The 16,173-nt window shown below is 31.4% G+C and overlaps 2 protein-coding genes across 4 annotated transcripts; one reads left to right on the top strand and one right to left on the bottom strand.

Annotated features, from left to right (window-relative positions):
* Positions 1 to 3,829, top strand: LOC110600265. 2 transcript variants are annotated; one of them, XR_002485671.2, is made up of 8 exons: positions 1 to 419; positions 1,051 to 1,131; positions 1,228 to 1,287; positions 2,351 to 2,394; positions 2,916 to 2,958; positions 3,041 to 3,063; positions 3,194 to 3,295; positions 3,383 to 3,829. XR_002485671.2 is itself a non-coding variant. In XM_021737075.2 (8 exons), exons 1-8 carry the CDS (start codon positions 51 to 53, stop codon positions 3,500 to 3,502), a joined length of 891 nt encoding a protein of 296 aa, XP_021592767.1. In that variant the 5' UTR covers positions 1 to 50; the 3' UTR covers positions 3,503 to 3,829. The 2 variants fall into 2 exon arrangements, 1 of the variants encoding a protein (XP_021592767.1); XM_021737075.2 differs by having other exon boundaries at positions 3,041 to 3,112.
* A 1,312-nt stretch (positions 3,830 to 5,141) lies between these two features.
* Positions 5,142 to 13,437, bottom strand: LOC110600349 (choline/ethanolaminephosphotransferase 1). 2 transcript variants are annotated; one of them, XM_021737187.2, is made up of 20 exons: positions 13,230 to 13,437; positions 12,933 to 13,071; positions 11,775 to 11,784; positions 11,625 to 11,675; positions 11,453 to 11,530; positions 11,273 to 11,348; positions 11,150 to 11,172; positions 10,968 to 11,068; positions 10,659 to 10,753; positions 10,420 to 10,488; positions 9,250 to 9,319; positions 8,871 to 8,934; positions 8,748 to 8,788; positions 8,575 to 8,659; positions 7,212 to 7,274; positions 6,675 to 6,733; positions 6,523 to 6,575; positions 6,243 to 6,315; positions 5,901 to 5,944; positions 5,142 to 5,783 (listed from the first exon to the last, which is right to left on the bottom strand). In XM_021737187.2, exons 2-19 carry the CDS (start codon positions 13,067 to 13,069, stop codon positions 5,923 to 5,925), a joined length of 1,170 nt encoding a protein of 389 aa, XP_021592879.1. In that variant the 5' UTR covers positions 13,070 to 13,071; positions 13,230 to 13,437; the 3' UTR covers positions 5,142 to 5,783; positions 5,901 to 5,922. The 2 variants fall into 2 exon arrangements, with proteins under 2 accessions (XP_021592879.1, XP_043806205.1); XM_043950270.1 differs by having other exon boundaries at positions 13,337 to 13,406.
* Positions 13,438 to 16,173: the final 2,736 nt, after the last annotated feature.

Raw genomic sequence — 16,173 nt, 5'->3', positions numbered from 1 at the left:
GAGGGACAATATCTCCTCTCTCAGACCCTCATTTGTAAGCTTTATCAATCATGAATCTCCTCAAAGTCCATCAGTGGCACTGCCAACCTCAATTTTTCCAGATTTCACGAATTACTCCTCTCCATTCAATCTTTCCTGGACTCAAATTCCCCCTTAAAAGATTAACTCCTCGCTTTTCCTTCAATCTCTTGCTGCTTTCTCCGTTTAGACCCAGCTTCAAAATCTCCAGTCTTTCAAGTGCTGAAACTTCGTTTTTTGATAACAAACAACAAGATGATAATGCAAAACCTGTAGCAGAATTCGAAGACTTGGCCCAAAACGGGGTTGTTTACCAGAACACACTCAGATTGGTAGAGTGTTCCATGTTCGCTGCTGTAACTGGGCTCGTGTATTTCTTGAGCAATTCTCTCTCAATTGAGGTTTTCTTTTTAAATTTTATTTTATCCATTAAACTCAATTACTAAGTGGGCTTTTGTTGGTTGTACGCATTATTATTGTTGGTTACTGCTTTTTTGTTTAATTCGGTTGGTTGATTTGATTATGATTCGTGCGGTTGATCTTCAGTTTAATCTCAAAGTTCTGAAACTTCTGGATTGTGATGTTTATTATTTTTTGCTAGACAGATTATAGCAATATTTTTGGTGTGTGTATACACATATATAAAAATAAAATCTGCATATATATGGTAGACAACAGTATGTACATGTAAGATAATTATGAACCATATCAAAGTAACCCACTCAAATAAGTGGGAATAAATAAATAAATTCATAAACCTATAATTAACTGGGAACAAAACATGGGACCTCCAAGTTCCTAGAGATCATCTTTGCCACTAGGCTAAAGCCTCATTGGCGTAAAGGTATCCTTGTTATTTTTTGCTCTTTTTGGATTCTTTGTTTGTTCTTTTATGCTATAGTCCATTCATAGGAAATAATCACAAGGAAAAACAACTTTTAAATTTGTGGTAAGGATCTATTTGTTAGGTTCCCTATTCTATAGTTTGTATACTGCCCTATCCGTGTCTCAGTGGTATTTTCTTTTGTACAGAATTACTTCGGATGTTTCTTCTCGTTGCCAATAGTAATCTCTTCAATGAGATGGGGAGTTGCAGCTGGGAGGAAAACAGTGGTTTGTAGCAATTTATGACTTGCATTTTTAAATCCTAAGCCTCCTTGATTCTTCTAAATGTTACATTGTTGTTCGACTAATGTTACAATCTGGCAGGTGGCGACAGCTATGCTTTTATTTGTCTTGTCAGGCCCATTGAAAGCTTTAACATATCTGGTGAGCAGAATATGAACTGTTTCAGCTTCACTAATTGTCAAGTCTTGTTCTTGGATCTTAATGTCCAAGCCAACTGGTTATGTGATCTGGAGGATTCACTTGTTGCTTCTTAAATGTGATGATTTAGATTGAACATTAAAGGTTGTGGTATGTCCTAGAACTTGGTTAAATATTTGCAGATTTCAATTTGAATAGTCTTCCTAATTTGAGGCCATAGATTTATATTGCAGTCATGGTCGAATTTCACATAAGTGGGTTGTCACAAGCAATGCACTTTGAAGTATCAGAGATACAGTTGTGGCTGTGATATCACAGCACAATAATTTTATAAAAAAATCCACAAGATGTGTAGATTTAATTAAAATTTAGTAGATACAAAGTTAAAGATGGATAAACAAAATATGGTAGTAATAAATTGTATTCCTTATTTATTGCTCAAATAGAAAGTAAAAACATATGTAATTGCTGGCCTCATCATGTCACCACCGAAAGGAGCAAGGCAAAAAGGAGAGGAGAAGAATAAGAAGAAGATAAGAGAAAAGACAGATTGAAAAAAATAGTTATTTTCGCTCGTGTTTTGCCACACAAGGGTGTGGGGGTGGAACCCTTATGTAGTCTTGTGAGGTAGCTCTTATCTTTCATGGAATAATATCAACAGTGATTTTGGCATAATCTGTGGAGAACCAAAAAGATTGCATAGGAATTCACATGATCTTTTGAGTTGGATGGCTGGGTTCTTATATTGTTAAGTAATGGCCATTTTCATAAACCCCTGTTATATAACAGGAAGGTTAAAGTCTGTCTATTATTTTGTAGCCATTATTTGATTACACCCTTGTTTAATTAAGACCTGAACTCTTTCTATAACCATATCAGGACATGTTAGTTTCTTGAGCATATTAATCTTGAAAAGTGTGCTACTGTGCCTCAAGTTATATTTTTCAAAGCTTCAACGATAATATGCAAACTATCTTACACGTCTGCTCTTCTGTACGAAATTCAATAATTTAGTTGTTCTGGGCATAAGAGCTGACAATTTGCTTGCTTTTGCATCCTTTTTCAGCTAACACATGGTATAGTTGGTTTCACCATGGGTACTTTGTGGAGGTAATTAATTCAAACCTTACAAGTTCTTATTGCATGATATTTTCTTCTTCTTGTGCATCACTTGGTGAAAATATATATTTTTTTTAAAGAAAAACAGGTATAGTTAGTAATACACCATAACTATCAATTTGTTCTTTTTATTTCTGATCTATTGTTGATTTTAAATAGTTTGTCATAATTTTATCCTCTTTAATTGGGTTTGGTTTCACCGCCTTATATGTCAATTTATACTTTTCTTCTCTGAAATAAGCATAATTCAAAATCTTACTAGCAGCTGAACTAACCAGATGTGGTTGAAGTTTTATCGTTGAGTAGAATGGAGTGGTTCATATGCGTTTAATCAGTGGCTTTTTGAGTTGGATGCTCACCATGAGCTTACAGTTACTCTTTTGACATGCTTATTACACTTCAAATTTTAAATATCCTATCTAGCCAAGTAAGCTATGTGACCATTCAATTTTAAATGAATCTGTCATAGAGTGATGCCTGGTGGAATCTTTTGGTGTTTGCAATTTTTTCAGGTTGGGAGCAGATTGGGGTCTTTCAATATTCTTGTGCACAATTGTAGTGTTCGCTTCCTTAACCCTGTTTGAAGCAATGTCCTTATTTTCGAACTTTTATTTACAGACTTTTCTCTAAAATGCAGGCTCGATCAATAGGTGCCATGGGGTATGTCATTACAACTTCCTTCTTAATAAGAGAAAACATACTTGCTTTGGTAATTGTTTACTTCTGACAATGTAATTTTTCTTTACTTGGTGTCACCAAATCATTTAAAAGTTCTCTACTTTTCCTGTAGATCACCATTAACATTCATGCTTCTCTGACATCAATATTTGCTGCCATTGGTATTAATACAATTCCATCAATGAATGTGATATACGCCATATTTACGACCGTGGTAACTGTAGCCCCTTCTTTTAACCTCTGTATACAGATATACATATACAAATGGCATACTTATCTGTCTAATCTAATTGTCAAACAGCTATTGCTAAATAGTGGATTCTTTGCGTTTCTACTGCATATCTTGTATGCGGTGTTCCTCACCCGGCTTGGAATGAAACATTCATTGAGATTGCCAAGATGGCTGGAGAAAGCCTTATGAGTTATTTATCAGTATATGAATTTGCATTCTGGTAGATATACTAAAGTCAGCATTGTTACCTTCATCAATTAGTGCTCAGTTGAAATTCAATCACCATTTTTCTTGCATCACTACAATCACAAGCTCCTCTGTTCATTCTTATTCCCCTATTGTTTGTAACTTTTAACCCTTTTCAGCTTGTGTGGATTAAGGTTAGTTTGCACTGAATAGATTCTTCTCTTTGCCATGTATGGAAGTGGCCTGGTGTTGTAGGGGAAGTGCTAATGCACTGAGAATTGAACTCTTAAAGCTACACTGTATTAATGTAAATGAATTATTATTATTTTCCCTCTTCTTTTAATTCCTTTGTGCATGTCTAGTTCTAACTTCTGGATGAACAGCTTTACTCGAGCTTTTAAGATGGACAATATAATTGTTTTTGTAACTTTTTAAAAACTTATATTGTCGTTTCTCATTTCTCTCTTTTAACAATCCTGTTTTTATAGTAATAAAATAAAAGAGAGTTAATTATTGAAATTGAAATAATTAAGAGAGCTAAATAGTAATTTAATTGATTTTAAGAGTAATTTATTATAATTTAAGTGATTTAATTTTTTTTTTAATCGCGGATAAGAATTTCAGACTACATATGAAAATGGATATAGAGAACTAAATTAACTAGATTTAAGTTCATGCATTTACATAATAATAAAAAAAGTTCATGCATTTATTATATACTTTTTAATTAATTTTAGACAAATCTCAATAGTAATATTTAATTTACTTATAAAAGAAAAAAAAATAAATTCGGAGCTAAATAATCCTTTTTCATCTTTTATTAGTTCAAATTGGCCGTGAACTCTATCACTAAGTCAACACATTTGGTAGTATCGTACAATAATAAATTGGAGAGTTTTAAAAAAAAACATTACAGCAGCAGAGAGTTACAAGCAGATTATATGTACAAGTCTCCTCTTTTCCATTCATCATCAAAACCTTTCTCTTTATCAATTCTCTCTCCCACGACCCCAAGCTCTCCTTTACTCGGTCCATTTAATTGTCCCTTCCTTTCTTCAATTCACAGATTGTGTGGACCTCTTTGGCATCGATGGCATTCAAAATGGTCTTTTTCTCTTCCATTGAAATGTGAGCAGAAAACAGGAAAAATCATAGAATCGCAACAGTGAAGAGAAATTGCTTATCGAGTTTCAACACCTGTTTATGCAGAATTTGATTAAAGCGTTGAAGCCTTCCTCTTTCTAATTTTGCCATTTTTTGGGTTCAAGTGATCGATTAGAGAATCTTAAACTTTTTATCATTAAAACATCATTTAATAATATTTTGTTCTTCTCACAGTAAACATGCATTAGCACTATGTAGCCGATTCAGGCGGATTTGGACTTTTTTCCACTACAAAAATCAGTTCGAGTACACTAATTGGGAAAGGAGAGTTTCATTTCAAACTTTTTACTTTGGGGACATAAAAATGGAGAAGAGGAGCAGGGATTCCGATCATCTTGTTTGTTCCAACTTGCATGTATGGAAGTTCATAATACGGGGAGTTCAAACCACATTTAAGTACATAATTCAAGGTAATCATCATACATGCTTGCACAGAACCATGTGAATTTAACAGCAAAAGAATGGATTACACAATCAATGAAAACATAATTTCAGATATTCAGGATTCATTTTACTATGATTTAAATCCCAAATGCAGCCCAAAAATCAAACCACAATCTCATCGTCAAATCGTAAGATGACTTTCCTATGCAAACAAGCCAGGAAAATAGCAATTAGCAAACTATGATCTCAGATAACAGATAACATTGGCTTGCCTTCAGACACTTACCAACAATCATATGCTTCTTAACTGTAATTTATAGCCAAGCCCTAATACTACTAGTTCCTAAGCTCATCCAACAATGCATCAACAGCCATTTCCTACTTCCGCCCAAAAAGGAAACAAGGAAAGAAGAAAGAAAATATAACAAAGAAATCCCTCCCTCGCATGCAGAAGCTCAAGCACCTATCTTAAAAATTTCAAAACATTGGGATTCATGAAATGTCTGCATGCCTCACATTTCCTACCCTACTCTGATATTAAAAGTCCGTGTATCAACATGTTTTTTTTTCCCTCAAAGTGTATCAACATGGTTGAACCAGGATCTTGTGCCTAATCCAGTTACAACCCCATCATCAATGTTAAACCAAAAAATACAGATGCGCCAAATCATCAATTTTTGCCTCATAGCTCCACATTTGCCAGCTGAATCATAATTGAGCATACAGAACCTAACCACTGAAATATTGAACACAGGAAAAACCACAGTTGAGACATACCATAATATCTCCAGAATTGGATAAGCTATACAGCAAATCACTAGAATCATAGGTCATGAACAAGGTAATGACTTACCCTAGATCAGAACGTGCATTTCTCAAGCTTCTTTCCTAGTAATCCTGTTAATTAGAGATAAAAGAACAGTTAGCAACCAAGGTAATGTCTTTGGGGAAGAAATGCAGAAGAGACTCGACTGATGATTCTCAGTGACATAAATCCCATAATTAGTTGAAAATAATAACCAAACACCCCTTCCAAGGAGACGCATAATCTCACTCAAAATAGAACAGCCAACAGTACAACCTCAAAATTTCTTTTAGAACATTCAGATGCCAAAACCACACAAACAACGACAGAAATACTGAACTTCTGACTAAAACATCATGTTTTCTATATTCCATATGATCAAACTCTCACCTGAAGCAATTAATACCCAAGGCTGTTGTGATTTCATGAATGACTGATGTAGCAAAGTGCAAATAGAGCCCCACTGAGATGATAAGAGAAAGCGTTTGTGTGAGAAAATATAAGAATATGACATCATGCAATAAGATGGCAATTAAAATTATCACATCTTAATCCATTACTCAAAACAAAAACTAAAACGCAATTAACTTGTTGGAATCTTCCATAGCAAAGCAAATTCACTCCATATTCTCAAATAAATTTTAAAAACAAGGAAAAAAAAAATACATGCCTGTGAATACACAGTAGCCAAGAAGAACCCAGAACTCATCAACCAAAGGAACTCTGCAACAAGAAAAAAGCTATCATATAAACTATCAAGAAAATTGATTAAAAGAGATTTCCATAATGCAAAAATGGTAGCTACAGGCCTACAGCACATACCCATCATTCAGTTTGGCGGTGAGGGCATTTGCAATGGCAAATGGTAGATATAATAAGGACTGCAGGAATTCAAAACAAACTTATCTCTTTAGCTTTCAGTCGATAATTAACATAAAATATGATATATATCTACCTCCAACACATGGAACTCAAATCTAAATGCAGCAAAAATTTTGTAGCATATCTTCATTAAGAAAAAAGCCCTTAAACTACATGCTTTTTGACAATGGAGGGAAATAGCACAAGCATTCATTAGAAAGTCCCAAGTGGCATGCTCAGATGCATACTTAACTAAGAGCCGTACTGTTCTACTAATTCACAAGAAAAAACACAGACTTTGATGAATGAATTACTATTTGGTGCATCTGACACTTGCCAGATAAAGACAGGGCATGATGTTTTCTGGATCCCATGAAGACCAGAAAACTATGGGGGAAAATGGCTTTAAAGATATGACTTAACATTAATGCATAATTGCATATGAACAACTTTCAGATCACCAAACGGAATTTAGAATAAGAATTTAAAGGTACATACCATGCACATGTTAGTTTTCAATCCCTTCGGTTCATCGCACAAGTGGGCCAGAATCATCCTTCCCTGTCAAATCAAACTCTCTTTCAGGAGAACTATATATGAAAATTAAGTGTATGCTGTTTGTGCTCATTTAGAAAATAAGTTAGTTTTCACACAATAGTAACCATATCAAAAACACAATGAGATTAGACCCAACATCATATATTAATGCAAGAATCAAATTTTGATTCAACACAAAAAGAATATGCTTGACGAAAAAAGGGCTGCCGCTCTACTTCCACATTAGAATTTTGTTATCTGACGATTGAGAAATAAATAAATTTGCGAGTGTCATTTTTTTTCCTTGTGGTTCTACATCACAAAGTTTTTTTTTCCCCACTTATGATCTGTGCATGTATCCTCCACAAAATGCACAAAATAACTGTTACAAGAGGACAAATCTATGTAAGGTTAAGCAGAAATTAATTGTTAGATTGTTGCATTGTTCAAAAACATAGTGATACATGTATGACTATTGGTTGGTTCTACAATTGTGTACTAAAGTTGATGATGGTACTGAAAACTAATCTAGATGTAATTTCTTTTATTAGTGTATTTTTGCACGTAGTTTTTTAAATTCTAATTTCCATAAATTGAATATGAAATGTAAGTTATCTTTTACTAGAATTAATAATTATTCATAATAAATTCATAAAATTTAATTTAAATTATTAAGTCACATTTAGTACGTTACTATTAAACTAAATATATGATGAAAATAAAAATTATAATTCATTTTCATCATACATTTAGTTTAGCAATAACTTACTAAATGTGACTTAATAATTAAAAATTATTCATTTTAATATTTTTTGAAAGATAAATAAAATTAATATAATATATTTTAGTGATAATTTACACTAATATATATAGTTTAATTATAATAGGGATAATGTAATAAAGTAAAAAAAGTAATAAAATAAAATGACACATAACATATATTTTACATGTATTATGTAACTAAAATTCTAAATAGTTAAATTTAAGGTGCTTTTTTTAATGAACTTGCGATAATTTTTTTTTGCACCTCACATCACTCAGGTGCACACCTGCGCCTTGTGCCTACGATGCAAGACCCTTGGCACCTTATCACCTTAAGCCTTTAATAACTATGGTTGGATATGGATTTGGTCCATCCAACATCCACAACAAAGTACCTATTAGATTAAGTATATTTGGAAAAACTCAAAAGGAACCCAGTCCATGTCAAGCAACATCTCCTTAACATCACTGAGTGACTTTATGATGACAAGAAAATCTTCAATACTATCATACACATATGCACAAACTAAATATTTAAAAACAAAAACACACATGATCTTACCACAAGAAACCCAAATGCAAGTCCGGTTCCCAGCACAACTAAATGAGGATATTTTCCCATTATGTCAGATGGAGACAGATAATCCCTGTAAAAGATGGAAGGTCCTAAATAGAGAGCAACATGTGGGTCAAAAATTAATTATGTAATAAATAATGTATCACGTTGAATCATACCACACCAAGACACCTCCCATAAGCACAATAAAGGGGTAGAGCTGAGAAGAAGAAACAAGAATAAGAAATCTATCAAGCACAACTAGAATTAAGAAATGCAATTTACAAAGGTTACAGATTTACCATGGCTAATGCCAGTAACATGTTGCCTTTTCTTGCCTGAACAACCTTGTAGACATTGGACACACTGCAGAAAAACATCATATTAAATGAGAAGGCTCAAGCAGACCTTCAACTAAAAGCTGGACATATGACCTTCAGTGAAACCTCATGGGAACAATCTAGATATGACATTTCACCCTAACCATTTAGACATGAGGGAACTGAACTAAATTATATTCAAGACCAAATTGTAACAGCAAAAGCCTGCCACCTCACCAGATAGAGTGAGAGAGGAGAAGGGAAGAAGAGAATTAAAAAAAGGATGCCATCATTTCAGATACACAATTGAATAATACAAATTAACCTATACACCCCATTTCAGAAGTACTTGAGTGCTTACTTGAATGCAACTGTAGGAATAACACCGAAAGCTATCATTAAAAACAGTACAGCTCTGGAAGTTGGGATTTCTGAAGTCAAGGAAAAAAACTGAGTGAAATTTTCTGTCTGTCACCTATTAAAACATAAGACAGCAGCATACAGGAAGGGGAAAAACACAAGAAAAAGTCAAGGTAACAAGCAAGTATTGATTGACAATTTTGATATGAAGTGTAGCCATCAGGATAGAATGACAGACATGAATCTCAAAATCAAATAGCAGCGTACATTACTCAAATATCATAGTGCAATTAAGCATTTATAAAATGAATTCCAGTGACATAATGGTAAACTACTTCTTATCCTTAACTGATCAAAAAGAAAAGGGCTAATGCCCAAGAAAAGCCAAATGTTCACTCAAATTTGCAAACATACAATCCTTCTGATTTTGTAAAAATGCACAACTTTTTTCAAATTGATGCATGGTTATTTCATTATCATAGTAACTGTGTAACCCAAGAAAACAGCAAGATCAAAGCAACTTGATTAGTATGCCTTCACGTATAGGAACTTGACTCAACTATGCCACCTAAACTAGTAAGGGCCAGACTTCAAGGATAGGAAATAAGTAACTAGATAAATCAAATGTGCAGCAATCAGTTACATGGATATTGCAAACAAGCACAAATTATTTAAGTTACCATTATGAAAGAACTAAAACATATGTGTAGACAAGGAAGAAAAAGTAAGGATAACATACATCACCACCATGTTCCTTTATCCATTCCATAATAGGGAAAAAAAGTCATATATAAAAACTAAAACATGGTTTACCCTAAATATCACATAACTTCTAGAGCTGGTTCCCGAACAAACCACATTCCTAGGTTTCAGCACATGATAAGATGCAAGCAAAAGACAAATTTCAGCTAAAACTTCCAACAGATTTCACTTAAAGTCTTCAATGGTAAGTTAGAACCTTCATGAAGTGTTTCAAAAAAGAGGATTGGGGGTAAGTAGAGAAGGAGCATCTAGAACATCAGTAACTGAATAGCCAAACACACCAAGGAATTCATAGTTCAGTAATAGTCTTCAATGGGTTGGGGTAGGGTGGGGGTAAGGAGAAGAGGAGGCACATCTAGAACATCAGTAAATGAATAGCCAAAACATACAAGGAATTCATAATTCTTACCACTCATTATTGGCACCCAACTTAGAAAGGGAAAGGACTCCCCAAAGTGCTGAACCCACCACTCAGCGCCTAAAAGAGAAAACAACTAGATTTAAAATCAAAGTAAAAATATCAAAGAGAAGAAAGAGGCAAATAAATGAACATTGAAGAAATAATTAACAATATGATGCAATAAAGAAACTTCTAGATATCCATATATGAAATATTCTAAGTGGAAAAACAAAGGATAAAGACTGTACCAACTATTCCCGTGAAAAAATGAGTTACATATATTAGCATCAAACCCTCAGTTGGTCCATTAATTGCAGGAAGAATGAGAGTATTAGTAAAAAAGCTGGATCAAAGCAAGTCAAAATTCAAGTTATCAGTACAATATCTAAAAGTTACAGCAAGGAAAATCTAAGCTATATAACAAAATGGATTGAAAAAAAAAAGTCATGAAAGAAAGCAAACAACAGTAGGTCTGAATAAGAGTTAGATAAATGAAATAAAGCTCATGCAGTAGAATACCATTTTGTTCAAAGAACAAGCATGTTAAGATCACTTACTGCTCCCATGTTGCACCATAAAATGTAACAGCTGAAATAACCCAAAACCAGAAAGTGTCTCTTCCACACATTGCAGTGCTACCAAAAGCCATGCTTTCAAACTAGGGAACACCAAGAACAAATCAGAAATGCTAAAGAAAAAGTTTCAGTAGAGTAAAAACCAAAGATGGAAAAATACATACTGCACATGCAAGCGCATCACATCCTGCAATACATTGGAAAACCAAAAAACATACATATACTTCAGCAACATTCAGCAATATTTAACTATCAAAAAATTGGAAATTAAGTACTAAGAAAATCACCATGGTCAAAAAGTTCTCCTAACGGACTTGAGGAGCTTGTCCGTCGTGCTTGCTTCCCGTCAACAGCATCAAATGTCTATGAAATTAACAGAAGGTTCGTAAAGGCCATAGTAAATATGGTTTGTCTACAAATAAACCACAACAAGAAAAGATTACTGCAGGCGAGATTTAGACTCACACCTGATATAAAAATAGAAGTAATCCATGAGCAAAGTGAACCCATCTTGGTGGAGCTGTATCCAAGTGAGGTGAATATAGCTGTGATGCAAACACAAATTAAAAACTGCCAAAAAGGAGAAATTTTGTCAAAAACAACTTTCTACAAAAATGCAGCAAAGGGATTCCAACTCACATAGCCAAGCAGTGCAGAAGTAACCAAAAACATGAATCCTGTAAGGGTGATCTAAAAAGCCAAAAGAACCAGTTAGTAATCAAAACAAGAAAATACCATTAGAAAACTTAATGTTGTAATTCAAAGTAAAAAAAGAAAATATTGTCTTACCATGTTGGGTCTGGAAAAGATCCGGAGGCAAATATTTTCGAGGAAGGAAAAAGAAAATGCATTAGGAAATAATAGGAAATCAATATAAGCATTTCACTGAGAAAATTCAATATGAAGTGTATGCATGGATTCCAGAGCACCAAAGAAGGATACTTCTAACAAATTAACAATGTAAAGCTTTTATATGTTTTGCATCCAGGATGCTGAATAGACAGTATGTTTCATCTATTACGACATCCCAAGCCCAAGAAGAAGGATTATAAAATTGAAAATAAGTTAAACAGCCTCTTACATGAGGAGATAGCTGTACCAACCGACCATCATAAGATAAGAACAATATTTGGATCATCTTCAAATATGACAACCATGCCAGTAGCCGCCTAAAGTAGCTAAAATCAAACAATATTCTTAAAGCAGTACTCCAAACCCCTCCTAAAATAAAGTAACAGATGACTAACTACAATGGGGTTTTAAGTCGTTAGCAAATTTAAGGGCATATATCCAAGCTCAAGTAGATGAGTGCAACACAAGTAGAACCTAAACTAGACAACCTTAAACACCTGTTAATATAACGAGCAGGAAAAGCAAGCAATGTCTAGACTCACAATGAGAACCTCCTAATCATTGTTCAACTGCTACTGTTATCATCCTATGGAAGGCCAAATTCATTTCCAAACTTTGGAAGTCTTTTAACTTCTACCCAAATTGGCATATTTTAAGCTTAAGGTTAATTAGTATGTGGCTTTAGAATCATATTTTCACTTTGTTCCAACAGTAAGAAACTGGGTTTACCATGTGTGCATCAACAAAGCACTGGCATAGCACAATTTATAATTAATTACAGTATACAAAATTAAACAGGATACTTTTGACAAATTTGTGGAAACATCAATTAAAGCACAGAGGCACAACTAGCCTAAATTCCTCATTTCCATTCCCAATTCAAAAACCCAAACAATTACCTCCGGAATCAATTCATTTGGGATTTAAAAACACACTCATTTTCCTCCGCTTGTGATTAAAATACTACATATTTTAATTTAATATCAATTCGTGAACACTGTAAGAGTTCTATGAATTAAAGCAACCAAACCAAACAGACTTAACTGGAAGTACAAAAAGTACTCGAAAATCCCAAAACAGAAAGCAAGTACTCACGGCATCCAGAGAGGGAAGAAGTTAACGAATCGACTCCAAAAGGGCTGCAACACATATTTAGCAACATAAGAGTGATCAACTCCACTGTATTTATATCTGTGAAGTGCTGCTACTCCATGTGATCCTATGTACCCCATTCCTTAACCAAAAAGAAAGAAAAATCAGAAATATTGCTTCAATAACCAGATTAATCCCACCACAACCTGCTAGAAAATTGAAAATTAGAGAATACTGTATATAACTGATTGTAAGCAAATGATTAAAAAAAAAAATACTAAAGGAGAGCAGCATGCATGCCTGGATTAGCTAGTATGAATGTGGATCTGAAATTGGAAACAAGCGCAGATCTATTAAGCGACGAAGAGAGTCTAAGCGAAAACTAAAATGGACGATTGGAAAGAAACCTCGAGGGATTACAATCGAATAAAGATTTGAATGAGGCTTTGCTATATGTTTATTTAGATAGATGAATGAGCCTTCTGCTAGAACTGAACTGAAAAGAAAGAGGCATTACCTTTTCTACGTCTTCCTTCCAATAATGTATTTTGAAATAAAAATAATAATAAATGGGTAAATTGTACTTTAATTACTAAATTTTAACATTAATTAATAGATTATTCTCCCTATGTTTAAAATTAAATATTTAAAATTTTTTAAAATTAATTTATCTTAATTAAATATTTTTTATCTATAATTTTATTAATTAATAAATATGAATGAATAAATATTTAAAATATTTAAAATATTTTTATAAATATTTAAATATATATAAATGTGGGTAAAATATTTTATATTATGTAAATTATATTTTTATTTATAAATTTTAATATAATTAATAGATTAATTTTTATATTTTTAAAATTAAAATCTTAAATTTTTTTATATTTAATTTCTCTACAATTATATTTTTTTATTTATTATATTCATTAATTTAAAGTAATAATCAAATTTTTTAAAATATAAATGTTTTAAAATATTTTTTATATAAAAATATATAATCTATTTACAAGCTATTTACAATTATTTAAAATAACTAAAAGTTACACACGATAATATGATGGTAAATATATCTGAGTAAATATGAGAGGTTTCAGATTCTACTCCTCCAATTTTCAATCTCTAATTTTTAATTAAAAAAATAATTAAAAATTATAATTATATTTTAAATGTTTATTTTTATATTTTTAATGATAGAAAATTAATAGAAAATCTGAAATTTAGGCAGACTAATTATAAAAATATTTAAATATTTAATTTTAAAAATATAAAATTTTATTTGATAATTATAATATAAAAATTAAAGAATAATTTATTTATTTTAAAAAAATAATAAAAACATTTGTATATTTTTAAGGATAATAAATAAAAGGATCCTTTATTTATATATACCTATATAGAGATTTAAGTGTTGGATATACCTATAGAGATTTAAGTGTTGGATTCTATTAATTATAGAGGTTTAAATATTTGATTTTAAAAATATAAAGATAAAATTAAAATTTATGTATTATTGTATAATTTAGGAAAAATAAATAAATGGATTCTCACCCAATTATAGATATATATATATATATATATATAATATTTAAAAATTAACCTTTTCATTTAAAATAAAAAAGTTAATAAAAAATAACTAACCAGAATTTTGGTATTATCCCTTCTTGTATTTTAAAAATTATTAAATAACCTATCAATTTTAGTTTTATTAGATTAGGAAATTGTATATGGTCTAGCATATTCTGCTGTTAAAATATAATTTTAAAGAGGCACATTTTACTAATGAAATATATTAAAAAATAAATAAATTTTAAATTCTCTCTTATTAACATAACATAACGGTATAGTTTAAGTATTCAATTTTTTGATACATAATGTTTAATTTAAAAATTAGCTTAGTACAGACTTGAACAAATGCAAGTTCACTTTGGAATATTAAAATGTGATTTGGTCACCTAAACTATAATTTAGAAAATGTTAAAAAACAGTATTTTGAAGGCTACAACGATTCATTTTATAATAAACAAAATTTAAGATGAATTTTTATAAAATTATATATAATTTCAAATTTTAAAATATTTTTTTAAAATTAAAAATAATTAAATTTTTATTCTAAATAAAATTGATTACAAATTTTAACCTTAAATTAATTTTTGTAATTTTTTTTTCTTTGATTTTGAAATTAAGAAATATCCAATTTATTTCTTTTACGTGGATTCCACACGTATTGGTAGACGTCGCTTTCTCTTTCTATGTAATTTTCTTCTCAGCTTCAGGTAGACTGAGACTTTGGGAAACTTCTCACCAAGCGTGATGAATAAATAGCAGACGGTCAAATGCAGCAAATTTATATATTATTTAAAAAAAAATAAAATATTGAAATTTTAGCAGAGGGTCAGATAAGGGAATCGGCGAGAAACGACATAACAATAGGGGAAACTGAAAAGGAAAACGACACAAGAGTTGGAAGCGGGGTGTTCAATGCAGGCATCGTGCATTGGGTTTGGGATGCCAGCTGGCAAATTGCAGGTTTATGCTTATTTTTATGGTCCTGTATGTGGAGATGGGACCACTTGTGATTCCATGCACAGCCATCTACGTGTACTCTTTCATTTTATAGCTTAAATTTCAATTATTATTCCTAAATTTAACCTTCCATTTGGAAAATAATTTTATAAGAAATGTAGAAAATAACTTATAAATATTTTACTTATAAATGAATTTTTTTTTCTATTTAGACAAGTAAAAAATAATAAAATCATTTTTTTAAAAAAAGGAAGGTTGAAAAAAAATTGAAATTAAAATTGCTATATTACCTCTACTTTATAAATTTTTACTTCTTTATGTAATAAAGATAAATGGAAAACTAAAATAAATAATATATAGTTTACCATATTTAAGATAAAAATCCTCCAAAAAAATAGGATTCATGTTTAAAAACTCTACAAATATTATTAAAAATGCTTAGAATTAGAAAATATAACTTAAATATTTATTGATATTCTTTAATACCTCAAAAATAAAATAAAATAACACAAAAAGTATGATCTTGAAAGATATTTCCAATTTTGAAAATATATTGACGAACTTTCAAAGAGTTTATCAAAATTATTATAATTTTAATTTTGAATTCAGTTACAAAAGTGTATGAATTTTATTTTTCGATAAAAAAAAAAAATCAAATACCCACCATCTATAGAAAACTGCAAAATTGGATTTAGGGCTAACTGGGTCCAACTTACAG

The sequence above is a fragment of the Manihot esculenta genome, chromosome 14 (genome assembly GCF_001659605.2).
Source record: "Manihot esculenta cultivar AM560-2 chromosome 14, M.esculenta_v8, whole genome shotgun sequence".
In the NCBI taxonomy this organism is placed as follows: domain Eukaryota; kingdom Viridiplantae; phylum Streptophyta; class Magnoliopsida; order Malpighiales; family Euphorbiaceae; genus Manihot; species Manihot esculenta.
Note: the sequence above shows the minus strand (reverse complement) of the source record. Positions and strands in the feature narration are given on the sequence as shown.

Bases quoted from the DNA above. Each gene is read 5' to 3' on its own strand.
- LOC110600265 (XM_021737075.2), top strand. From the start codon at position 51: ATGAATCTCCTCAAAGTCCATCAGTGGCACTGCCAACCTCAATTTTTC. The intron at 2,395-2,915 runs GTAATTAATTCA...CAATTTTTTCAG, and splicing joins ACCATGGGTACTTTGTGGAG to GTTGGGAGCAGATTGGGGTC. The intron at 2,959-3,040 runs GTAGTGTTCGCT...TCTAAAATGCAG, and splicing joins CAATATTCTTGTGCACAATT to GCTCGATCAATAGGTGCCAT.
- LOC110600349 (XM_021737187.2), bottom strand. From the start codon at position 13,069: ATGGGGTACATAGGATCACATGGAGTAGCAGCACTTCACAGATATAAA. The intron at 11,173-11,272 runs GTGATTTTCTTA...AATGTATTGCAG, and splicing joins AGGAGAACTTTTTGACCATG to GATGTGATGCGCTTGCATGT. The intron at 7,275-8,574 runs GTAAGATCATGT...TTGATTTGACAG, and splicing joins TTGCATTTGGGTTTCTTGTG to GGAAGGATGATTCTGGCCCA.